At 33.0% G+C, this 26,370-nt stretch overlaps 2 protein-coding genes across 2 annotated transcripts; one reads left to right on the top strand and one right to left on the bottom strand.

The window, feature by feature from the left end:
• Positions 1 to 1,194: 1,194 nt before the first annotated feature.
• On the bottom strand, positions 1,195 to 11,742 carry LOC134280666 (uncharacterized). Its single transcript, XM_062763108.1, has 13 exons — positions 11,610 to 11,742; positions 10,636 to 10,839; positions 9,879 to 10,006; positions 9,711 to 9,727; positions 9,441 to 9,511; positions 9,081 to 9,137; positions 3,935 to 4,024; positions 3,705 to 3,806; positions 2,807 to 2,996; positions 2,594 to 2,707; positions 2,140 to 2,307; positions 1,579 to 1,712; positions 1,195 to 1,390 (listed from the first exon to the last, which is right to left on the bottom strand). The coding sequence occupies exons 1-13, from the start codon at positions 11,730 to 11,732 to the stop codon at positions 1,253 to 1,255; spliced, it is 1,536 nt and encodes a 511-aa protein (XP_062619092.1). The 5' UTR covers positions 11,733 to 11,742; the 3' UTR covers positions 1,195 to 1,252.
• Positions 11,743 to 13,216: 1,474 nt separating this feature from the next.
• LOC134280645 (uncharacterized) lies at positions 13,217 to 25,651 on the top strand. The gene is made up of 3 exons (XM_062763086.1): positions 13,217 to 14,095; positions 21,524 to 21,679; positions 24,936 to 25,651. Exons 1-3 carry the CDS (start codon positions 13,942 to 13,944, stop codon positions 25,328 to 25,330), a joined length of 705 nt encoding a protein of 234 aa, XP_062619070.1. The 5' UTR covers positions 13,217 to 13,941; the 3' UTR covers positions 25,331 to 25,651.
• Positions 25,652 to 26,370: the final 719 nt, after the last annotated feature.

Below are 26,370 nucleotides of genomic sequence, written 5' to 3'. Positions count from 1 at the left end.
TCTTGAAAAGAAGAATAATTAAGATTTTTCTTTAAATACCCGTATATCAATGTAAAACTTTGATTCCCCATTGTAGCCCATACCCGGGGGGCATTCTTTAATTAATTCAGAATATACACTATACCTTTGAAACCTTCAACATAAGTTTCACAACTTCTGGCCCTGTGGTTTTTAAAGAGATACTTTTAAATATTTCAATTCGATTAACTATTGTGGCCCAAACGTATCAACTTGAAGGGGTCACTGTTTAATCAATTTAGAATCTACACTTTTGTCTATATTTATTTAAGATATATTTCAATGTGATACTTTAATATTTCCTCTTGTGAGCCAACCCTTGTCCCCGGGGCCATGATTCGAACAATTGAAAATCTGCATTTTTGTCTACCTAAGGAAGCTTCAACATATATTTCACCATTTCCGGTCCAGTGGTTCTTGAGACGATTTTTCATTTTAATAATTTAAATTCCTGTATATCAAAATGTAAAATTTTGATTTCCTGTTGCGGCTCCGCCTATTGATTCCCTAGATGGGGGCGGGGGGGGGGGGGGGGGAGAGGTGCACGATTTAAACGATTTATTATCAAAACTACTTTAGGAAGCATCCACAAGATTTCATCATTTTTGGCACAGTGGTTATTGTGAAAAAAGATTTACTTATATAATGCAATTTCAAAATTTGATTCCTTACTGTGGCCACATCGAAGCCCAAGGGTCATGATCTGAACAATTTCGAATCTACTCTCCCTCAGATATTTCATCCTGTGAGATATGTTTTCAGAACATCGTCAGGAGTAAAACGTGATTGACTTTGCAACTTTTGAAAATCCCTAATGATGCAATTAATTGTTTGGCAGAACGCAATTTACGCGAGTTGATGGTCCCACTTACTAAGCCAAAATTAAGCTCACGTAGAAATTATTTTTTAATTGTAATGATGCAATGCAATATCACTCAATAATGCTTTCTTACCATAAAGATTTTTTAATCATCAATAGTTGCTAAATCGTATTTGCTTTCATTTCCATTTCAGTTTCAATTGGTGCATGTATATGTCATCCAATACAAACTATGCTTCTGAATCAGTTCTTACTCGTAATTTTCGAAGAAGCAAACTAAATTTGCCAATATAATTTACTACTATTACTGGGATAAAAATAAATGAATAAAATAAAAGTTCTTTCAAAAGATCATTTTATTTGAAAGAAATTGGAAACAATGTAATCATTTCCGTTATGATTCGCTTTCCTGTGTCACTGGTAATGACATCCATAGAGTTCTACTTTAAATTGTGGTTTAGTGTGATATGAAGTTGGGTGAAATCGAACAAATCGCGCATCTACAGGAACCGGAAGTGAGTACTGGTAATTTCCTGTGGAGGCAGAGAAGGTCTGGAAGAAGAAAAAAAAGCACCATTGATATTTAGAGAGATTTCAAATACTTCATGCATGTGTCAGTAAAATTAGACAGTCGTTGTTATTCAATACCACCAGGTACTACAATAAAGGGTTTCAGCTATACATGAAGAAACAAATGGATCAGATAAGCAGAATTAGACATGGTACTACTTAGTACTTACATGTATTCCTCCATTAGTGTTGTTTACGGACAGGAATGAGGTGCCGTCTGTGCTAACAGAGAGGGTATACCCACGACTATAGTACGTGGAACTGTAGCCCTGATTCCTTACTGCATACACTTTAGTCAGGTTACCTTTCAAAATAAATTAAGCAACTCAATACCAAGTTTACTAAATTGCCTAACATGCCTTATAAATTGTTCTTAACAAATTAATAAAATTACGCTAGAATTTTTTTCTATTCAAATCAAATTTTATTCAGATTGCATTATTCGTGTTTTTCCAGGAAAGGGAATTTAGAACAAACATGTTTTTGAATAGATATGATTATTAAATTACATGTAGAATTGCTTTTAAGTTGCTTGAAAAGCTACGATTTTTTTCTTCATTTTTATGTTTTATCCAGTATGTTTTATTAGTATTTCTACCTGAATATATTAAAGAAGGAGTAGAGAGTTTGTTTACTTTTTAACCGAATGATGTGCAGTCTTATCGCCTTGTATGGCTGCATACTTAAATTTTATTTGCATTCGGTCATAAACCTTACAAATCTGTGAATACCTAGATCCACCTGTAACCATGAGTTGCTGTTGGATCCCACCCATCCATACCCAGAAGCGCGATATCGTCCATTTGATTCCAAGTATGAGCTGTACGTAAGGTAACCAGACATTTGAGCATCTGGAATCTTGTTTTTGTCACTTACTCCCAATGCTTGGGAGGCACAAGCTGTAGTGGGCAAAGAAAGTAAATCATTAAAATCTGAAATACAATACTGAAATGTGAAATAATTTATGTAAACATGTATACATGTATTAAGTATAATACGAGTAATACATGTTTTATTGAAACATGCAAGTTTTGTATGGCCTCGTTTTGATACACATTGTGTCGTTACATACGATATATGTATGCCACTGATAGTCCTTTAAAAAAGTTGTTGTGCAACATAATTTCTACAGGTTATAGAAAAACGTAATTGTAAATCAAGATTTTATGAACAACATTTACTTACAAAATTCACATCTGGGACCTCCATATCCACTTCGACAGGTACAGTTGAACCAACCTTTGGTATCTGTACATGATCCGCCATGCAAGCAAGGATTTGTCTGACAATGGTCCTTCACTTCAAATTTTTAAGAAAAGAATAAAATTACATTGCAATAAAAAACAATTTAAACATATCTTCTGTCCCTAATTTTACAGTTATGATAAGAAACCATACCAACAGTTTCCATTTTAAAGATTGCGTCAGCATATTTTCCATGTTCATCAATAGCACGAACTCCAAATTTGAAAATTTCTTCTACATCCGGAATCACACCTTCTATGTAACCTGTGACATTGTTTAGGGATACTCCTTGCGGTAGATCACCAGATACAATCATGAAATGGAGATCTGTACCTTCGGGGTCCTAGTTTAAAGATATGAGAAGGGTAATCATACTTTGTGACTTTGTATGTTAGATTAATATTTTTTATTCAAGAAAAATATTAGCTGCAGAACTGTAGCTCTCTGCTTGAGAAAATTCGGACAGATAAAGCAAAGAGCTACAGATCCAAGCATTATAAAACTCTTCGATTTACGCCGACGATTTTTTGTCGCTCACGTCGGGCATTTTTTCTTGTATTTTATACTTTTCCCAGCTTTAAAAATGGTATTTTACAATTAATCATACATTTAACTTTAAATTCCTGATAATTTACTTACCTATCAACGCTAACAAATGACTGTTTGTGGTTACGGACGTCGAAATGGAACTCTTTTAAACAGACATTACAAAACGATATATATATATATATATATATATATATATACAGGACTGTTTCGGACCATTAAAAGGTAAATAAAGTATAAAAAATAAGAGTTAGGCGTAAATATATGAATAATTACAGGATACACATTTTCTAAAAGCCAGAGAAAGCTTAAACTACACGAAATAAATACCTAAAGTAGCGACAAAAAATCGTCGGCGTAAATCGAAGGTTTTTACAACGCTAGGATCTGTAGCTCTCTGCTTTATGTGTCCGAATTTTCTCAAGCAGAGAGCTACAGTTCTGCAGCTAGAAAAATATATGAAATGTGATTTGAATTAATAGCTTGGAGTTTGCAGAAAACTTACTATTGCATCAAGTTTGATGTTAATCCGTTGCTCACCAGTGAATGTTCCAAAGAAACCCATGTGTGCATGCTTTGACCATACAGGAGGCAAGCTTTTTGCTACCTTTTAAAAAGATGTTATCAAATATTTAAAAAATATATATATACGCTATTTATAGATATAATTTTAATAAATTATGTGGGATAACAATGTACATTTGACATGTATTTAACAGGCGGGATCAGTGATACCTCTATGATTTTTAAAATATCTTGATTTTCAAATATAACGGAGCCGCTAGGGCCTGGGCTGATGTATACATCTTTTAGACCGTATCCAGACTGAAAAAAATAAGTTTAGAAAGAAAATATATAAAGCATAATGAAGTATTTTCTTCAGTAACATTCTTCTATTAGAATAAACATTTCAGAAGTCATTGTTTTAAAACTTTAGAAACAACAACTGAACTACTGTCAAAGTCAAACATTGCTTTTTACTAAAATTAGAAAAAAAAACCAATTTGATTTCATTTAAATCAATATTACAATATCTTGCAAAATATTTTCAAGGTAGAGTTAAAGGAGAGAACATGATCTTTTACAATGAGGACAGACTTTGCTGTCAGTCTCTTTGTTGTAAACAAACAGTTTCTTTAACCGTCATTACGTACATATGACTCTACTTAACTTTAAAAATATATTTCGAGATGTTATTTTTTCTGAGATAGAGACATTTTTATCACGACTTACCTGTAAAATAATGTCTCCATCGGCAGGTGCATGAATAGAAAGACTTGGATATTCTATGTCCAAAACACTACAGAAAATAGAAAATTAGTCAAAATTTCTAATCAAAGGAATACTTGCATCATGGGTTTGTCTCTTCCGACACGGCTGTATTACATAAAATAAATTTACAAACCCATCATCACACAAAATGCTACTTAGGAAAAGTACCACAGGAACAAGCCTGGAAGCCATTTTCATAACCTTGAGATTGCATGTTTCAAGGTCATGCCAAAGAAAAAGAGGCGTGAGGCAAAATTTTAGGTCTCTAGAAACAAAATCATCAGGGCAAAGAGAATACATTTAAGGCAATTAATAAAATAAATGGAATGATTAATTATTTTGTAAATATAGGGATTTGGTCATTGCCAAGGAAGTAGTTTTCTAATGCGTTGCCCATTTTAATCACATCATCGATGGCGAGTTAAGTTATGATTCAGTATTTTATATTCTCAATAATTTGTCTTCCTGGGATTGCTTATGGAAGGTAAACATAACATTTATATTCATATACATTTAAGATAGTTTGAACTCACTGGATAAAATGTTTTTTTTTAATTTTGCCAGATGTTCTACATGAGTGGCATGAGGCATTTCATAAAAAATTGTTTTGTTTTCTTTTTTTCACTCATGCACTATTGTCATTTTTGTTTGTCTACTCTGTACATGTATTTAGATTAATGCTGTTTATTTTTCACTTTTGTTTTTATTTTGTTTTTGCTTTTTATGAACATTAATATGATTTGAAAACAAAACGTTTGCTTTTTTTTCATTCGCAAAAATTCTACCAATTCTCTTGATTATATCTCTGTGGTGTTTTTTCAGCTTCTTCCAGATTGACTACCCCAATGTAAATGTATCGGCAGAGCCCGGGGGAGATCTCACATTTGAGGTTAGAAGTGGCATTGCCTTACTTAAGATTCAATTACTTCCCTTGTATTTGTTTAAAAGTATTACTAATACCTCTATTGACAGGCAGGAGTGGGTGGTAATGTTATTCTAAAACCAGGGTCTGGAGGAACCGTGATCATTGGTGGAACAGATCTCCGAAAATTTATAGAGGTATAGTGTTTTTTATAAGATAATAACATGGCTACATGTACAAAAACTTGTTACTTTTTTAGTACTAACTTTTTACTTTAAAAAAAAATTATTTCAGTTGGTAGTTTTTCATGGATCTATGATTTCCTCCTCATGAAAAAGTAAATATTTTCAGAAAGTTAAAAGTCTTCCCCCGATATGGACGAAACAATCGGTCCATGGATCACTGGGAGCGTTCACTTCCGGAACAAAAATAGCTGTGTCTGTGGAGGCTGTGGTAATTAAACAAAGTGAACTTGTTCGACATTGACGACAAAATTAATGATGAGAAGAAAAGGAAATATTTTCAAATATTTAGCTTGATAATGGATTGTTTATATGTAAATAAGGATGCTAAGTAGAAAAAAAATTATTAAAAACACGCTACTTTTTTAGCTCTACTGGTCAGAGACCAGAAGAGCTTATGCGATAGTAATGCGTCCGTCGTCCGTCCGTCTGTCTGTCTGTCCGTCTGTCTGTCTGTAAACAATTCTTCAAAATGCTACTCTTCCTACAATTTTGGTCTGATTTCAATATAACTTTGAACACATGTAGACTACACTAAGATACATAATTCTGTGTATCGGTTTTAGATTTCGATGAATGGTGTTGCCGTGGTTCCTAAAAATAGAAATTTCTGTGAAATTCTTTCAAAATGCTACTCCTTCTACAGTTTTAGTCTGATTTCAATATAACTTGGCACACAAGTAGACTACACTAAGATACATAATTCTGTATATCGGTTTTTGATTTCGATGAATGGTGTTGCCGTGGTTACTAAAAATAGAAATTTCTGTGAAATTCTTTCAAAATGCTACTCCTCCTACAGTTTTAGTCTGATTTCAATATAACTTGGCAAACAAGTAGACTACACTAAGATACACAATTCTGTGTATCGGTTTTTGATTTCGATGAACGGTGTTGCCGTGGTTACTAAAAATAGAAATTTCTGTAAAATTCTTTCAAAATGCTACTCCTTCTACAGTTTTAGTCTGATTTCAATATAACTTGGCACACAAGTAGACTACACTAAGATACATAATTCTGTATATCGGTTTTTGATTTCGATGAATGGTGTTGCCGTGGTTACTAAAAATAGAAATTTCTGTGAAATTCTTTCAAAATGCTACTCCTCCTACAGTTTTATTCTGATTACAATATAACTTGGCACACAAGTAGACTACACTAAGATACACAATTCTGTGTGTCGGATTTTGATTTCGATGAATGGTGTTGCCGTGGTTACTAAAAATAGAAATTTCTGTGAAATTCTTTCAAAATGCTACTCCTCCTACAGTTTTATTTTGATTTCAATATAACTTGGCACACAAGTAGACTACACTAAGATACACAATTCTGTGTGTCGGATTTTGATTTCGATGAACGGTGTTGCCGTGGTTACTAAAAATAGAAATTTCTGTGAAATTCTTTCAAAATGCTACTCCTCCTACAGTTTTAGTCTGATTTCAATAACATACAGTATAAAGTAATTTCTGGCCATCTTCCTCCCGGAACTTCTCTTAATTCTACCACTGGTGTCATCAGTGGCACAGCACCCGATATAGATGCTTCATACACGTTCGGAATACGAGCCACTGATCGCCATGGAAAATACGCAGACGGAACATTTTCTATCGATATTAGAGGTTTCAAACTATTAAACATTTAATTTATTTTTGAGCATTTATTTAATTAATTCTCAATTATATAAAAATAAAACAACAATGCGAGAGAATATCTAATTAAAACGATTTTATCAAATAAGGATACCGTCATATTTTTGCAGAACGAGATCAATGCACTAGCAATCCATGTCAAAATGGCGGAACGTGTTCAGACGATTTTGGAAATTACAAATGCGCATGCTCTACATATTATGGTGGCAAACGCTGTGAACTGCGTATGTAACAAAAATGATTTTAAGTATAAATAGTGAAGTAGATACCATTGCAGCCATGCAAGTTTGCATTTTTGACCTTTTTTTAAATTCTTTGCTTAGGCTGTGATGCAAATGCATTTGGTATAGACTACGCCAAAAAGACAATTCCTGATGCCCAAATGTCAGCACACTACACTTTCTCCAACCATTTCGCTTCCAATGGTCGACTACACAGTTCAGACGGATGGATAGGAGAGACTTCCAACTCATGGCTACAGGTTTATAAAATCATGATTATACGTACCTGTATATTACACGTACTAAAAAATAAACATCAAAGATTCAAGGGTATACAGATTTTGGTATGTCTATCTGTCAGATAGTTCACAAAAACTTTATCCTTGGCTATATCTTTTGAACGGTTGATGCCATAGCTTTCATATTTCATTTTGATCTCATGACAAAGACCTTGGGTTTGATCTTCTTTTGAAAAAAATTTCTTGGTCATGAGCTTTCATACATGTTTTTATACAGCTGTACCGTAAGAATTGACTTTCACACATATTTGAATGGAATTGTTAACTGCCAATGTTCTGCATAGTCTGAGACGTTGTATCGAGGCAGTAGTATCAAAACTTTTTATATTCAATCATTTCACAAGGGTTCTTCGGATGAGAGTGTAAAAACCGAGGCCCTGTGTCAGGGTAGACGTAAAGTTGACACAAAAAATCCCTCGTTGCTCATTAATGCTCAATGGCCGTAAGTGCCGAGTAACGATCAAAACTTGAAGCCCTTCACCTGAATATGGTGATGTCTTTTTATGAGCGAAATATTCTCGAATGGGACGTAAAACAACATAGTTACAATCAATCAATCATTTCACAGCTCCTTTCATTAAATTCACTAATCTTTAAATCTTTGTATGATTAGGTTGACCTGGGACAAGTGCGTGTGGTCTACTCCATAGCAACACAAGGATATCGCTCATCTACCTACTACACTCTGTCCTATAAAATCCAATATAGCACTGACGGAAACAACTTCCATGACGTCATCGGAAGTAATGGATCTCAAAAGGTTAAACTTTTATCTTCCGAAACAGTTTTAGGCTAAAGCATATTATAATTTACTGACTCCTTGTTTCTAAGTTGTGAGATTTGGTCCTTATCACTCGAGTAAAAAATTATTTATAGCGAAAATAAATGTTAATTATTTAGGAAATTATAAATGTAACAAGAGCGATTATGTGTAGAAATCTCATTAAAACATGCCATCTATTTTTTTTTCTTATAGGAATTCTTTGGGAGCAGTACTTATGACACCGTTGTCAAACACCACCTTCCGAGCAGAATCAGTGCAAGATTCATCCGGTTTGTTCCTCTCACGTGGCATAATGGCGGGAAACCAGGCCTTCGTGTTGAAGTTTATGGGTGTTAACAAAGACTCCATATTTGTACAATATGCTGTAGAATCCTCTATCAAAACATATCGCTTTCTATTTTTATCTACTGTATGCATTGTTAACTTTTTTGTTCTTCAAATCCAGAAAACCGAGGCAATAAAGACAATAAGATATTACTTTGCTTTAAGTTGAGGTAAACAAAAGTTATAAAAGGAATGGTGAAGAAATGAATCTAATGGCCGCCAGGATACCATGTCTTTGTCATAGAGTTCTGTTACAGTCGTAATATCTCCATAGTAATGAGGATCCTTAAACGAGATTAAACAGAAAAGTTATAGAATATTATTATATAATCCATCAAAAAGTAAGTAATGTTATAGACTATACACTGTAATTATCAAATATAAGTAAATCAAAAGGTATGATAAATCGTGTATGGATTTCGGTGGATTATTTATGAATCATGATTTTTATTTGATTTTTGTTCAATAGGTTTATTTTCTGATATCATCTGAAATTTGTTAAAACAATAAAAGCAAACTGACCATTTGTGTCTCGTTTCACAATTAAGACAATAAAGCTAACAGATAAATAAGGTACAATGTACTTACTATAACTAGCAGGGACTTCTTTTCCATGGAGACTCCTACTATTCCTTTGGAAGCGTTGTCTGTATCACCGCCTGTGTACATATAACAACAGGCAAAAAAAACCCGTCAGTATAATACTGCATTTCTGTAATTCTTTATTTCGACTACATTTTACAGATATTTTTTTGGTAGATGTCACTTTTTTCACAACAAAAACAGGGTTCAACACCGCACTGTTCAATCACTCATATAAAATTCTAAATCTAATTTTTATGACTTTCCTGAATTTACAAAACAAATAATTTGAAGTTGAAATGTACATAATTCAACAAAACTTGCTGCGCAAAGTTTGAAAAAAAAAATGAGCTTTTAACTTGACTATTAAAAAAAAAATAAATAACAGTTATTTACCTTAGTACGAGTTACCTCTCTTATGAGAGGGGTCAATAAACCTTAAATAACTGATAAAGAGTGAAAACTTTACCCATCATTATAACTGAGCCTATCTCCTGGAAGTGCTTCTGAAGGTCTGGTAGATATTCAATCAGTTTTTCTCCAGAAGTTACGTGAATTAACCTACATGGAACCTTGAAATAGATATTAAACGCATATCTAATTTGGATTTAATTGTTTTAATTCTTCCAAAATAAAATTACTGATTTATAAGTAAAATCCAAAGAATTTTAGCATATCTTAAGGTACAAAATTAAATACTAGAAATTGCTTTTTAAACATGTACCAGGGTATTTGACATTCTTTAAAGAAAATATAATAGTCATTTATACCAGTAAGAGCATGTTATCCCAAAAGACCAAGATAAGTTAAATTTGAACCAGCACACATTATAGGGAAACTGTACAAATGTCTTCAATACCGGGATTTTGTCTTTTATGGCAGATTTGTGATCACATAGTTTGGGTCAAAAATATAATATGTCGTTGATCGGGAAAGGGAATGTTGGCAGGGATAATGAATGGCGCTGTTGGCCGGAAGTAGTAAAGCCGTATTCTTAGGACTCTTCCCGAATGCACATATTAGAAATCCAAAGTAACGGTTAATTCTACGTCATTTATTTTGGATGGTCAGTTGTAACGCCTAGTTGTTTCCCGCGACACATGTCAAGCAATAATTTACATGCGACGAAAAATCTTTGATCAGAAAGCTCATTTCGATTTTTCTATTTTCGTGTAATAAAAACTTAAAGCATATAGTTTACCTCATAAAAGTAGTCAATGCAAATGCATATTTCAAAGCTTCCTATCCAGTTTTTGGAACCAGCGAATGAGTCTGGCTTGTCGTCCATAGCAACCAGTGCGTTTTGAATTTTCCTTAGTGATGGAACTTCGCGCATGCTCTCTCCTCGTTGTCCTCTTATCCAGGAACACATCGTCTGAAGTGTGCGATATCCACAACCCCATCCCTGATAAATTTTAAATTACCTATTATTAACTTTTATAGAAAATACTCATGTCTGCAATGTGTTCAAAAATCGTATAAAATTATTCAAAGATGCTAATTAATGAATTGTCTTAAACACTGAGACTACCACGGCCATCCTTAAAAATTGCTTGTTTGAAATTGCCGTCTGGAGGGTTTCAAACACGGGAGGGTGGGAGGGAATTTTTTTTCAAAATTGGATAAAATTTTAAATCTTTAATAAAAATCTCAATAGACAGTAAAAAGACACATTTTCTGACTTTTTGAAAAAAAAGTATCTAATTATCAACAAAGAATTTTAATTTTGCACAGACGGACCTGACAGGTCATCCATCCACTGAAATTTTTAGACCAGCGAGCTACTAATATACAGCTAGGAAAAAAATTGGGAGCCAGCGACTACCCCCTCCCCACCCCCACCCCCGCCCCAGATAATACGTGCCTTGTCCCTAAAACATGCTGATTCAATTTGAAAGAAGGATTTGTACAATTTTATTTTAATATAAATATTTAATTATTCAGACACCGTATCAATTTTGACCGAGTGATTACTAAAGGCAATAATTAAAATATTTTTTTCAGTATTTCATTTATCGTCGAGGTACTTATTTTGTCAGTGAGTTCATTATTCTAAATACCAAAGTTGAGTGAGCTATATTTTTTAAGAATGCATTTTTACCTGTAGTGAGCCTCCCACACGTGGGAAAATTTTGTAAACAGAGAAAATATTCGCTTACAGATGTTATTACTTACCCTATCATCTACCCCGTCACAGCCGTAGTGATAATACATGTAATCTCCACGAACCAGCGCGGCGTCGGTGACGACGGGGGTAAGCGATGTATGGACGTTCTCCAGTAGACGGAACTTATCCATTGGTCATACCATAGACACCGGCCACTGATAGTAAACGGCATACGGGAGATAACTCTAAAAGGAGAAAAAAAAACTACGGAGGACCTCGAAAGGGACACATTTATATTATTATCATATACACTATAAATAAATAAAATAAATTAATTAATTAATTAACAAATAAATAAAATGAATAATTAATGAAAATTGAATAAATTTAAACAAGAAAAAATGAAGTATTTCGAAGTGATTTTTACTTTTTGACCATTTATACGTAAAATTAATGCGTATCGTAGCTTTCAGAGGAAGGGGTGTGTTGAGGAACACTGTAAGGGCAGGGGACACATACGGATGAGTGTACATGTACTACCGAGCTGTAAAAATATAAAGGAAATTCTGATCGAGTGTTTGACAGATAGTTACACTCGAAAATTTTTAGATTTTTTAAATAATCATAATTGAGAATTTTGATTTTTTTAGACGCCACTTTATTAAAAATCAACAAAAAATAGACAAAGATTAGACGTATTTCAATGAATAATAAAGACAGTCTAGCTTGCTCTGACGCTAAAATCCCTGATTAAAATTTGCAGTTTGGAAGAGCTTACCCTAGCTTGCTCATCATCATCTTCGCACACCACGGCCAAAATGTACGATCCTCTCCCATTCTAGGTATGCGGACTCCGGACCGTGGCTTGAGACAGTGGCTCATCATATATACGCACTTATAGTTGGTCTGTAAAATATAACGAAGGATATCCAGGCATCTTTTAAATGTAGAAATGTACATGACCAATTACAGACAGACAAACGGGCAAAAATAAAGATACATCAAATACAAAACTTCCTTGGCGGAGATAAATATGAGTTATACATATGCTATTGTTTCGCCAAAATGCTGTAATCGTGAAAATTTTCCATGGTAATTTTAATAGAACAAATTTATCAAATTATTACAATTATTTCAAAACCCTGTACACCGTACAGATCTATAACAATCAAATCCCATAATGTATAATAAATCCTACTTGGCAAGGCACTATCTATATAATTAAAGTGTCTGAGAAATGTACAAAATGCAGTTTTCTCTTTACATATGGATTTTTCTGGTTGTAAACGGTAAATTTGTCGTTGGCTTGATGTAAAGACACCGTTATCAGTGTCAGATATTTTTTGGCACCAGGCTGTTAGATACACCATTAAATCGATCTCAGGCTCTCAAGAAGATAATATCCTCCCTTCTAAATGTCAGAATTATCGCTAAAAATGTATTCCAAGCCTTGATGCACTGTCACCTTTTTTCTGCAAGACAATCCCCGCTCTGTCACCAAAACCTCTCTTCAAACTCCCCGCAGACTGAAAATATTGCGTCAGCGACTTGACTTGTACTGCCATCAGGGTGATACGCCGTGTGTATATTGTACAAACAGAAATATCATTAAGTATATATGTAGGAAATATGTCCCTCATTCCTAGATGAAATAATTACTTGATGTAGAATATGTACCAGCAGCACCAGTATCGCTGACACCCAGCACATATGCTAGTGATTTATGAAGTAGTAAAGACCTAATTGTGAGATTTTGGCGAGTTGAGCAACAATATTTACTCCCAGGAACAAGTACTGGTGTAGTGAGCGAGGCATCTGGTAATACGGCGTAAGAAGTACGAGATTTCGGAGTGATGCCACTATAGATCTAATTCCTCCCTGTCCGTGTGATGCGACATTTCGATAACGGGGAGTTCGCGGATGTAAGGAAAATCTATATCCTGTGAAATTATGAGTTTAAATCATCTGGATCCCACAAGTTCGGACGTTTACATTGATGAAACATAATGTAACTGTGTAATCAAACGCGAGGCTAAGCGACAAGGTCGAGGAACGATTTGACAACTCACTCGGGGAGGAGGACTTTTGTCGCCTGGAGGGAAATATTTGGGATATTGAAATATTTAGCTCAATAATATTTGTGAATAAATCAATCATTACTATGATTTGATTCAAAGCATTTTTTCGGTGTTTTAAACGACTCAGTTTTGGGATATTGAAAGATTTGGCTAAATCATATTTGTGAATAAATCAATCATTACTATGATTTGATTCGAAACATTTTTTTCGGTGTTTTAACACGACTCAGTTTTGCGGGTGTTCGATTGTATCTCGGTATCAAGGTTTCATTCCTTGAATGGATCAAATAAGCTGGATATGTGGAGGTAGTAAGATGGCATAATGTCCAGTCTACCGCATTACAATGTCCAGGCCAGATTTAAATTCTATATGAATGAAGATAATCTCGCTAAGGAATGGAAGTCCTCAGCCAAATCTAACACTCATCAAGCCACGTTCTTAGAGGGAATTCTTCTAAAAAGCCTGGAGAAAAATGGTGAGTAGCATTATCTCTCTATTGATTGATATCTGTTACAAAAGAAATGTGATATTGCAGAAAAGTTTTGTGTTTTATGACATATCTGGTGCGTTATCGACATGTCTTTGATGATTTATATTATTAGCAGATCGTTTTCTGTGTATTGGTGTATTAAGCTTCGAAACTATTTCAAATAATTTAGCTGAGTCTGTAATATAAAACATATTACTTACCACAGAATAAATTCTTTATGCATTATTCAATTGACTTGGGAATAAGATTATATACATGTATTCGGTATCGATTTTTATTCAATCCTTCTTCTTTTGTTTCATGAAATGTTTTAGGAGGATTGAATAGACATGAAACTATCATTTTAAGGGTATTATCACACCACCGTTTCTGGTAATTAGCTTTTTATCGGGTTTGAAGTTTCCTGTATCTACCAGAATAATATAACTGACATCAACTAAAACAAGGTCCGAAGAATCGATGATGCAATAAAAATATTTTAACAACCCGTTAACGATCACTTTCAGGAATTTAACATTTTATTGTCACAATAACCTAATATTTTCAGTCTGAATATAGAATTGTTGGGTATTATTGTTTTTATTGTGAATTATGAAGAATAATAGACGTAGGTTGTACAATATAACAAGGCAAAAATACATGTTACTGCATACCAGAACTAGGGAAATGTGTCTGTATGTCACATTTTCAGGCATCTCAAGTGCGATGGGAATATTCTTTTGAAATGTAAATAAATAAATATGTAAAATAATAAAAATCTTGTTTGTTTTTTTTTTTATTTCTTGACCCTCCATTCAGAAGTTGAAACTTACAAAATGGAAAAAGAAAATCGCAAAGCTCAAAATTGCAATAGAAATCTTTGAAACGCTGCATGGTCCCGACTCTTCATACATTTTAATTTTCATACAAAAAGGAGAAATATTAAAGGATAATAAAAAAAAATATTACGAGGCCAAAGTTGAATTTAAGTTGCTTTTTAGAGATTTTTTAAAGGTTGCACAATTACGCATCCTCATTTAAATTATAATATGCCCGTCCAATAAATTCTGTAAGCTGTGGGTAAAGTCTGTGAAAACTGGAAATTCTAATGCCTGGTCATTGATCACAATTAAGGCATTGTAAATTAATACATCAAATACACCAGCATGTAGGAGAACAAGATAAGGAAAAATAGGGGCATTGGAATTTTTAAAGCAGATTTTTTGCATTGAATTTCAATATGGATTTTAAATAGTATTGATTTTGGTGAGAATACTGTTAAAAAAAATTATCTGATCAGAAATGAGCTGTTATAAAATAAGAAAGTTTGAATATATTTAGCACAAACCGGAAGCAAAACACCTACTTTAAGTTGTCAATGAAGTAATGGAAATATAGGTATGATACGATACAGACTTCCATTTGAAGTGGATAGGAATGCACTTTGCTCTATTAATTGCCGAGTTACCTTGGTTAACCGGTCAACATTCTTAAATGGTGTCCATATGGTACCCACGTGCGTCTTTGTCAATTTGGCACAACTATAACTCATTAACAGAAAATGAGACCAAGTTATTCCTGCGTCAGAATGGTAATTATTTTAACGATGGATGGTATGTGGATAGACGCAAATACGACCATGTAGAAGCCACGAGGCTTCGTTTATCACTTAGACACCATAGACTCAAGTTCTACGTAAAAAATTACTAACTCCACGTGTCATATGAGTTACCTGAGTGAGAGAATCGAGTATACCTCAGTTACCCGCCATTCATTAGGGCCACTGAAGAATGGTACACTATGTATCGCACTAAAAAAAAAAAAAAAAAAAAAAAAAAAAAAAAACAGGTCTAATATTAGATAATTTTATTTTTCACGTATAATTAATAGTCTAATACATGAACATACAGAATGTACATATTTACCAAGCTTAAGACTAATTTTATGGCTTGACACAAAATCGACGGACATACTCTTTTGATCAGTGTCAAGAAATCAGAAAACAGAAAGAAACATTGCTATCATGCATTCAATTTTCTAACAGCATTGGGTCAGAAACAATGGCATATTAACCCATTGTATTGAAAGATCTACTTTCTTTCTAAACCTCTCGACCTTTGCTGGGTTGTGGTTATATTTATTCTGTGGTGGGAGGTAGGTACATGCACATCTGCATGTTATTACGGATGCTCCAGTAATAGACTAAGACTTGTATAAGTGCTACGAGTTTTATCTTCATCGTTCTGAAAACAGAATGTTAAGGTACCGGTCTATACCTATAATGCACATTTTACCCCTCAAAATTATAATCCAGAATATGATAAATACATTTAATAATAAATTTCTTAGTCTCTCTATTCGTGTAAAAGAATGTTTACAAAGAAAAATGTGTTTATCTAGGATAATTATGAAGATTCCTCGACTATTTATAAGTAGCAGAGGTAATAACTTGTCAGAACTATGTCGCCTTGGTACCATTATTGCCATAATCTGTTTCATTTAGAACAGGGTAGTAAACTGATGAGTGTGTAAAGAAATATTTGTTGTTAACTCGGGTCCACACAATTCAGCTAAAGCTCGTTTTATTGACAACACCACAAAACAAAAAGTCACTGGCAAAAAACGATGCAAATTTTAAGAATGAAATATAATTATAAATATGTGGTATCGTACCTTTGCAAGATAAAATGTACATATTTTTTTTAAAATGGTAGAAAAAATAGGCAAAACAAAACGAAAACAAAAAAAAAATAAATGAATGAGATAAAACATAATTTAAAAAAAAGAAAAAATAAACAATTAAAAAGATAATAATGAAGTAAAAAAAAAAAATTAAGAAAAATCCTTAGGAAAAAGCATACATGATATTTTGACTACCGATTGAAATTGAATTCTTTGCTTCTGGAATAACAAGAAATTTTAACTTGCCTAGGTATGCTGAAAATTTTGCTTTTCTAAATGTTTTAGATCTTTCAATAGCTATATAAAAGAACATTGTACATGTTTTTCATTTAAACTATCAGCCAAAACAAATATGTAAATGTAGAACAAAATTAAAAAAAGTATGTTCTTCTGGACCTATTTGCACATATATATTACCAGAAATATGTATTTGTATATTGATTTGGAAACTTTTTAAGTCCACAAATACTGATTAAAAATTTGTTGTTTAAATATAAAATTCATAATAAGTACAAATACGACCAGGGAAAACGAAGCAATGTGAAAATAGTTTCTATATTTTTTTAATTAAAAAAATTATAAAGTTAGTAATAAATAAAATTATAAAATGTAAAAAGTTATTATAAATACACAATGTACGTATACGTTTAAGGTGCAAATTATTCATATTTGAATAAAAAGAGGAAAATGATAATTCACAAAGAATTTTCAATATAAAAAGTTATAAAGTGGATATTAAAATTCTGTACATAAAAATTAACCCTGTCACGGCTGATTACTATCATAATTTTCTTTCACACAATTACATATTCGCGTTTTTGCTGCAAATTAGTTTTCGTTTAATCCTTAAGCTAAGAGATTTTCGTTTATCCTGTCTTTTTAAATTAAGCACGATCTCGCATATCCGCTGATAAAGTGAAATCGATTTATATATAGTATCTGGGATTTTGTTTTAGCAGCCATGGTGTATAATCTAACGCCCTCAGAAACTAGATTCAGGGCCTTCACGCAACGGAAAACGGAGTCCAAATTGATACTGTTTAGATCTAGCGATTCCTTTAAATTACCAGTTAATGGACTTTGTAACAAATCCACTTCTTTCGTTGCTTTTCCGATAATTTGCCGTCTACAAGGAAATCAAATTCGATTTTGTAATTCTGTGTTTATATATTTGGTCTTACTATGTTTCCGTATAGATACGTATATGTCATTTGTTTGGCTAGCTTTATTTTGCTCTCATTTCCTCTTTACAATGAATGTTCTGAGATACATGAAACCCAATTAATGACGAAAAAAAAATATGTTGCGAATACCGATTTATATATAACTAAAATCATCACAGAAGTTTTAGATAGTTTCTAAAAATTTTGAAATCGCTACTGCGACTTTTAATTTGACACAAACAAATGACCCTTCCATTGTTCTCTCTCTCTCTCTCTCTCAGAAAAAAAATGGTGTATCTGTCTTCAAGCCTTTATTGTGAAAACAATTAGATCTGATACATGACCAAATGAAATCTTGAAAGCGTTGTGGTTTAAACTTTTATCTCAGAATATTAACGGCAAAATGTATGACATTATTTTGAATATGTACAGTCAGATAAAATCCAGAATTGTCTATAATCAAGAACAGTCAGATTTTTAGCCGGGCTTATTGCTCAAAGAGCAATTGCCGGCTTATGTGATCCTGTTCAAGGCAGGATGTTGACCCCATAGTCGCCATTTTAAAGTTACGTGCAAAAATATAGTTCTTACTCTCAACCGCTTTTGAGATAATACAAACGCTAAATAAAGCAACAAAAATAAAACGAAGTTTTATCTATATAAAATAAACATTAGTAGTAATGACTTTGAAAACTTCATAAGTCAAAGAACATAGTTCATTAGCGTAAGGATTTTTGATAATCAGTGTTACCGTAGTTCTCTACACATACGAGGTAAAGCAGGAGAGGGAACCAGACTGGCCTGTTTGTTTACATTCAGCTGCGGTACCAGATTAATTCTGATTCTGACAAAATCGGACCGTGGTATTAGGATTGAAAAACTCACTGTCAGTGTCTTATCATTTATATTGATAGTTTTAAAATAATTTTTTTTCATCAGAATATAAACGTGATTCATGTAAGAAATCCATTCTACTCTGTAAATGAACCCGGCTCTCTGTACTTCTGAGTACTTTGATTTTCAATGTGCAAATGGTGTTAGACAGGGTGAAAATATGTCATCGTTTTTATTTTCTATGTATCTTAATGATTTACATGATTTCCTGAATGCATCCAATATTGAAGGTTCATCAACCATATCAGAAATGTTTGAAAACAAACTAAATATATTTTTTAAATTATTTGCAATCTTATACGCAGATGACACTGTATTGGTTGCAGAATCTTCTGAAGAGCTACGAAAACAACTAGATAGCTTCTGTAAATATTGTAAAAAATGGAATTTAAAGATAAATATCGACAAATCAAAAATATTAATATTCAGGAAAAGTAGACGTGAAGAAAATATACAGATGCAGTATGATGATAAGAAAATAGATGTAGTAACAGAATTTAACTATTTGGGAGTTATATTATGTAAATCTGGCTCATTTATAACGACAAAAAAGAAAATAGCTGAAAAGGCAACAAAAGCACTATACGAAGTATTAAAAAAAGGAAGATTACATAACCTATCAATACAGTGTCAGCTAGATCTATTTGATAAAATTGTGCAACCTGTTTTGTTATATGGATGTGAAGTTTGGGGATTTTCAAATAATGCAATAATAGAAAGGGTTCACCTAAAATTTTGTAAACTTCTACTCCATTTAAAAGATTCAACCCCAGATTTTATGATATATGGCGAACTTGGCCGACACCCCATGGAAATCCAAATAAAAACGCGCATGATATCTTATTGGTCAAAATTAATCACTGGAAAGGAAATTAAAATTGCAAATTTATGTTATAAATTAGGCTTCATTATAAATCAAGAAATAGGAGGGAAAATTGTTTGGCTTGAAAATATTCGAAATATCTTAAATAACTGTGGACTCTCAAATGTATGGCTTGGACAAAACCCAATTAATAATAAATGGTTAAAGGCGAAAGTTAAACTCACATTATTGGATCAATTCAAACAAAGTTGGCAATCAATCCTTCAAACCTCACCCAAAGCCTTAAATTATAGAATATACAAAGACGAACTAAAATTTGAAAACTATTTTAATATTTTATCAAAAAAGGACTTCATAACATTTTGTAGATTTCGAACATGTAACCATCATTTACCAATTGAAAGTGGACGCTGGCTTAATATACCAAGACAAGATAGAATTTGTCCCCATTGTAATCTAAAAGAACTCGGAGATGAGTTTCATTACATTTTAAAGTGCAACTCGCTACAAACAGAAAGAAAACTTTGCTTAACAGAAAAACACATAAAATTCCAGAATATAATTAGTTTTAAAAACATTATGAACAACAATAAACACTGCTTTCTAAGAAAATTGTGCTCCTTTGTAAAGAAAATAAATAAAATATGCTCCCCGGCCTAAATTCCCATACTTCACATTTATAGTAACCTACAATTTTTTTTTTGTTTTTGTTTAGTTTCTTACTCACGCATGCCTTTCTAGACCTATTGTTGTATATAAAATCACTTATATGTTTTTGTAGTCTCTGTACGCTATTGTAAAATGGTGATGAGATTCAAATAAATGATTGATTGATTGATTGATGGCTTGGGCGCAAAACTACAGCATTCTATGTATAACCGGAGACCATATCGTTTTAGGTCTATTTGCTTTACTTGATTATTTTATTTTACGAATAATTTTATATACGATGTGTAATACGGAATATGATGTGTAAAATAATTATAGTATGAAGTAGTATTGTCGATACTTGTGTAGCGCTGACCACTAATTTACTTGTAATATATGTAACTATCAAATCATTATCAATTTTTGGTCTCGAAATTCATTTGACTTTTACATAGAGATGACAAAAATTACGACCTTGAAATCAAATTGGAATTTTAATATTTTTGAACTTGCTTGTGAAGTTATTGTAAGTTAAATTTCATCATCTCATGGGATCTCGATGCATGCGTATTATACATTTTGGGTTAAAATTGAAATCACCTGCTCTACAGAATCATTTACAACTGATTTTGTCTACAAATTTCTTTTTATCTCTGACCTATTCTTTATGTTTAATTATTACAATATCGTTTAACAACCTCATCTACCACTGAATTAAAAAAAAATGAATCGTTCAATATTTATCATAAAAGCCGAAAACGAAAACTTATTTACAAGCAGAAGGCCTATAGGTCAGAACGCTCACCTTATTCACACTGGTCGTCCTTATCTTGAAAAGAAGCAAATTTTCCCCCTTTTGAGGGACATGATTTCAATCGGAAACCCTTGGCTGTTATTAAATTTAAATATGTCTTACTCAAGGATGCTTCTACATGATTTACTGAAGATGATTTATTTTGTAAAGATTTTTTTTCCTCTTTTCATTTATATTCCTATGTAAAACTTCTTTCTGAGGCCCCGTCCTACTGCTAGGGGTCAGCTCTGGGGAAAAAAATTCACGATGATTATTATTAACAGTAATAATTATGGGCTTGGAATTCTTTACAAGTAAAATTTTAAAGATTTTTTTTTTGGTATGATATTCTCATGTAACCCCATCTTTTCCCTCTCTAGTTTTAGCTTGAATGAGCTTAATCTCAATCAGTGTGTATTTTTTCGTTACAGCTCAGTACTCTTATGTGGATTACTCGGTCTTCTTCAGTGGGATCAAGGACTTCCGAAGACAGTCAGAACAAAAGAACCATGCCCAGATGGACATTCTACGCGTCCACAACCATAAATTTTCCATAGAAGTGTTAGGGAACAGAATAATACAACCAGGTATGAATAACAAATTTTAGCTTAATCTACAGGCATGCTCAATAAGTCATTAACAAAATAAGTCGACTTCTTTGTTTTCAATTATCAATGGGGAATAGGCAAAACGTAACCCCAACCCCCCTACCCCAACATAATTGCTCTCAGCTTAATAAAGATTTTGCGAACAGTGGCACGTCTCTATCATAGTCTATAATAGAAAAATACGATTTATATTTGTATACCAACATTCCACATAACTTTATCAAGCTGTTTTCTTCATATAGACATCCTTCTACTGAATTCTTTCTCCCATTCTATTCTGGACCGAAATCCCCCCGTTACTAACTTTATTTGCTTGTGTAGATAATTAAAATAGCTTGAGTACTCGCTCTCTTAAAATACCGCTTTGCTTCATACCTTTAATGTAAACTTAAGGATTGCTTAAAATTACTGACTTCTGCTTTAGGTCCGAATTACATCAAGAATTAAAAGTTTATTAGTTTTATCTCCAGCAGAAGTAAAGGAAATTCCGGATAATATGATTTACTTCTCGACTGTCCCCATTGAATTTGATTTTCCAATGGATGCCTTTCAAAGGATCTGAATGTTAAATTATTGACACATCAAACATGGGGACAATTTTGATATCTCATTAAGGTGAAAAGATGAATATTTAACCCCCAAAAGAAGATTTAAAAAAAATATTTGCAGGATTCTAGACGTGTGAAAGTGTTTTATTCAGAAATGGATCGGCAAGTTCCTCTGTTTCAATAAGAAATCTCATCATTGGATAAAATATAAATGTTGAACACGATCGCCCCCCTCTAAGGAGATCTTTTTATGTTGTTAGATAAAATTGAGCACTATGTTTGGGCTAACGGAGTAACGTTATCATGGGAAAGCGCGACAATGCAACAAAATCGATATAAAAATAATCCTTCGCCAATATTGTCATATAAGAGGAAAACAATTTGTCGGAATGTAAAACATAATCCAAAAATCCATTGACTGAGTCCTCTTGTTATATTGTATATCTGCCGTGCAAGTTCACTTTGGTCAAAAATGCAAGAAATGGAACAATTTTTAAAAGGGTAGGAGATAGATATTTTGAGAAATCTTATAAAGTTTCCTTCTTTATCAATAAAAGATGAATTTATTTATATTGCTGTATTTTCATTATGAAATAATGAACCGGAAATTCACCTACTAAACTGATTTTTTTTTTTGTTGTATTTTTGTTAAAAGTATCATTGGAAAAGTTACTAGTATCTTTCTTAGCAGGGCGTTTTTCTTCCCTAACCCATAAAGGAACAATGTTTAAATCTGCTAAAATGATATGGATGAAAATATTGATATTGAATAAATAAAGCGTACATTGTATAATTATGAATGCCATCTCCTGATCAGCGAAGGGACACCAGACAAAAGATCTTGCTGACCTGTTTAACTGAAACTGTCATTTTTTAACTAGTATAAGAACTATATTCTCCCTTAAGAATTAGATATCCCCCCAGAAGAGTTACCAAACAAAAAAGATCCCGAAGCTTTGGTTCGTACATTTCTCGTGGCATAAGGGAGTCTGATCCGCTTGCATGTATACATAGGATGGATACAAAGTAAATGAAATAAAAGAATGACAAATTGAGTTAATTGCAGACCCACGAGAATTTTGTATCAGATCCCCACAGCTGCTTCTCTGGGATTTTCGTGATCACAAATATAAATCAACATATTTAGTAATTATTTCTGTGACAGCTGATAAATCTATATATGAAGAGAAATTGTATTAAATGTGTTGAACCAATACTTGTTAACGAATTTCTAAATGGATAAAAAAAAATGGACATAGGTTTTTTAAAGGTTTTTTTTCCTTTGAATTCTTGTTGCTATCAAAATAAGATAATGGAACACGCATAATTATCGTTTTTAAAACATTCTGATTGTGCACACATAAAGTTCACTGGAGTTGATTATAATAATTGCTTGAGTTTTTGATTCACAATATCTTTGTGGTTTTTGGAGATAAGGTCTTCCAACAATCTGCGTGAATTCCTAATGGGAACACAGTGTGCCTATATATAATGTATAATTCAAACTATATGAGAAGAAGAAACACTTGCTTTGGCCTTCAACGACATTCAGATACCGCGGTACATTGACGACGTATTCTCAATTAAAAACACTCCATTAAATAAAGAACTTGATATAGCTTAGGCTAATGAACATAAAAGATACCAGCAAATCAGACACATTTAATTCAAATACGTTAATGGTATACAATATAAAAATACCTAACTTGTATACTTCAACTTCCCTTATTGTATATAGAACCATACACGTAATTTGAAGTTTTTGTCTGCCATTTGATACTATTCGCGAAAGCAGGCTCTATATACTAGGAACAATTTCTAAATCAGAAGAAGCTGTCGAGACTGCAGCTCAGCTGGTTTGTACCTATAACAAAACATCTCTGTGTAGTCTTACTGCATGTCTCGTTAAAATCAGACCAATCTGTATATATAGGAAGATAAGTGTTCCAAAACTATTTCTCAAGATTTTTCTACTTTTAGTAACCATCATGTGGCAACTCAGCTCATCAAAAATCAAAAACCGACATAGATTTATGTACCTTAGTGTTGTCTACTTGTGTGCAAAATTATATTGAAATCGGACCAAATAACAGAAATTTCTACTTTAAGTAATATAGGTCTATCATATGTCTTAATGTAGTTTGCCTTTATTCCATGTTATAATACTAGTATTGAAAGCAGACCAAAACTGCAAGAAGAGAAGTATTTTGAAAATATTGTTTACAGACAGACGAACGGCCAGACAGACGACGAACGTCTTACTATTGCATACGTTCTTCTGGTCTCTGAAAGGTTTTCACAAACAAGTTGATAAGAACAAGAATATCAACAGTGCTAGTCAACATTTTGCAAGTTTTGGGGGTGAAAGAGTGACCTTTCCAGCATATAGTATAATTATCGTTTAGTTGAATTCAGACTCATCTGTTGTGACCAGTCGACAGGGGATGCTTACTCCTCTTTGGCACCTGATCCCCCCTCCGATAATAAGAGGTCCTGATTACTCTCCTCCCAATTTGAATTGTTTCAATTATTATGGCCTTTTGAACTTGATTACATTTCGTTGTCTCCATATTTTATTTGTGAAACTCAGAGATTTGGAGAATAATAATGAAGACTTAGTATGTCTTTAAAAACATGAGATTGTGGAACTAGGTACATGTAATTATGAATATTAATTTATATTGCAGAATTTTACGATGAAATTGAATGTATTGTAAGAGATGGAGTGAAACAGTTACCTCGTACACCAGTCAGCAAGGATAGCGTGTATTATCTGACGTCATTCCACGCGCTCGAGCAGACGCCATCAATGGAGGAGTTGTGGAGCACGTGGAGTGGCGCGAAATTCATTCTCTGGAACTGTCCCAGGGTCCTTAAGCTTCGAAGGATAACTTTTCTCAGGGCAACGATGCGAACTGAAAATTTTGCATACCTGATCCTCTGTGAGTGTGAAAACGGAATGGAACACTTAAATGTGGCCATGGATTTCTTTGAGACTCTGAAAACCCGTCGTTGTGGCTTAGTTGGCCTATACAAAGTTGAGCGTTACTACATTCCACCCCACCACAAGTCTGATAAATAGACAAGTGATCGAATTATTGCAATCGTTATCTGTTCCCGTTATTTGTAATAATATATAAATCATGGTATATGTAGTCGTCGACATTCTTATTTTAATTCCATTTTATTGAGCAGATGATGATGATGTTTATCGTTCACCATTGATATTCTGTACGCCATATCAATTCTGTGAAACATTTGTAAAAGGTTGTAGTGATTCACAATGTTATTTGTAACCGTTTCACCATTGCCAAGTTGTTCTCTGTATATGTATATATTGATTATATTTCCATACAACCTTTTTAAGTTTTTATTATTAAATATACTTAAAAAAAATATACAATTTCAGTAGTCTATTTTTTCAATTTTGGTAATGAACCGCAGTAATTAGCTAGGTCAGTTCTGTCATCTTTTTTTAAAATATATATTATGAAAACGTTGTTTATCACTTTTTATACCAAAGGATATGGTTTTGTGGATTTCTTCATTGTTGTTGGAAAAGTGTCATCCAATCCTAGTGATATTGCAGAAATCAGATCAGGTGTCGGCAAAAATTTCTGAAGGGATGAAAAACAGTACAAGATATACCAATACAGACTGATATATAACATTGAAATGCGTGAAAATTGGTGAACTTAAGCAATTCAATATATAACGAATGGAAGAAAAGAACATAATTTACATAAGGGGCAAAATTTTAATATTGGACAAAATTAATTTTTTGTAAATTGCTTTGGTAGAGTATGTTTATTTCAAACACTTTCAAAATGCTACCATGCCGCAATTAATCAATTTGAACTATTCATTTAGTGTGGCCGTTACTTATACATTGAATACCTTTAAAAAGAGCTTATTTGATCTCTCTACATGCATGACTGTACATTCCGACCTGGTTACCCTGTACACAATCTTCATTGTTCTTTGCTCTTGGTCGCGGTGGCGATGGGCTTCCATTTCGTCCCAATTTGTTATGATGATCAAAAGTTTTCTCATTAGTCCTTTTGCAAAAAATCCAACTAATATTCCCATGTACATAAAAAGAAAGATAACTCCAATACATTT

The sequence above is a fragment of the Saccostrea cucullata genome, unplaced genomic scaffold (assembly GCF_032062105.1).
Source record: "Saccostrea cucullata isolate Sc308-1 unplaced genomic scaffold, CSIRO_AGI_Scuc_v1 ctg842, whole genome shotgun sequence".
In the NCBI taxonomy this organism is placed as follows: Eukaryota; Metazoa; Mollusca; class Bivalvia; order Ostreida; family Ostreidae; genus Saccostrea; species Saccostrea cuccullata.
The sequence above is the reverse complement of the archived record's forward strand: the minus strand, read 5'-3'. Positions and strand labels throughout refer to the sequence as shown.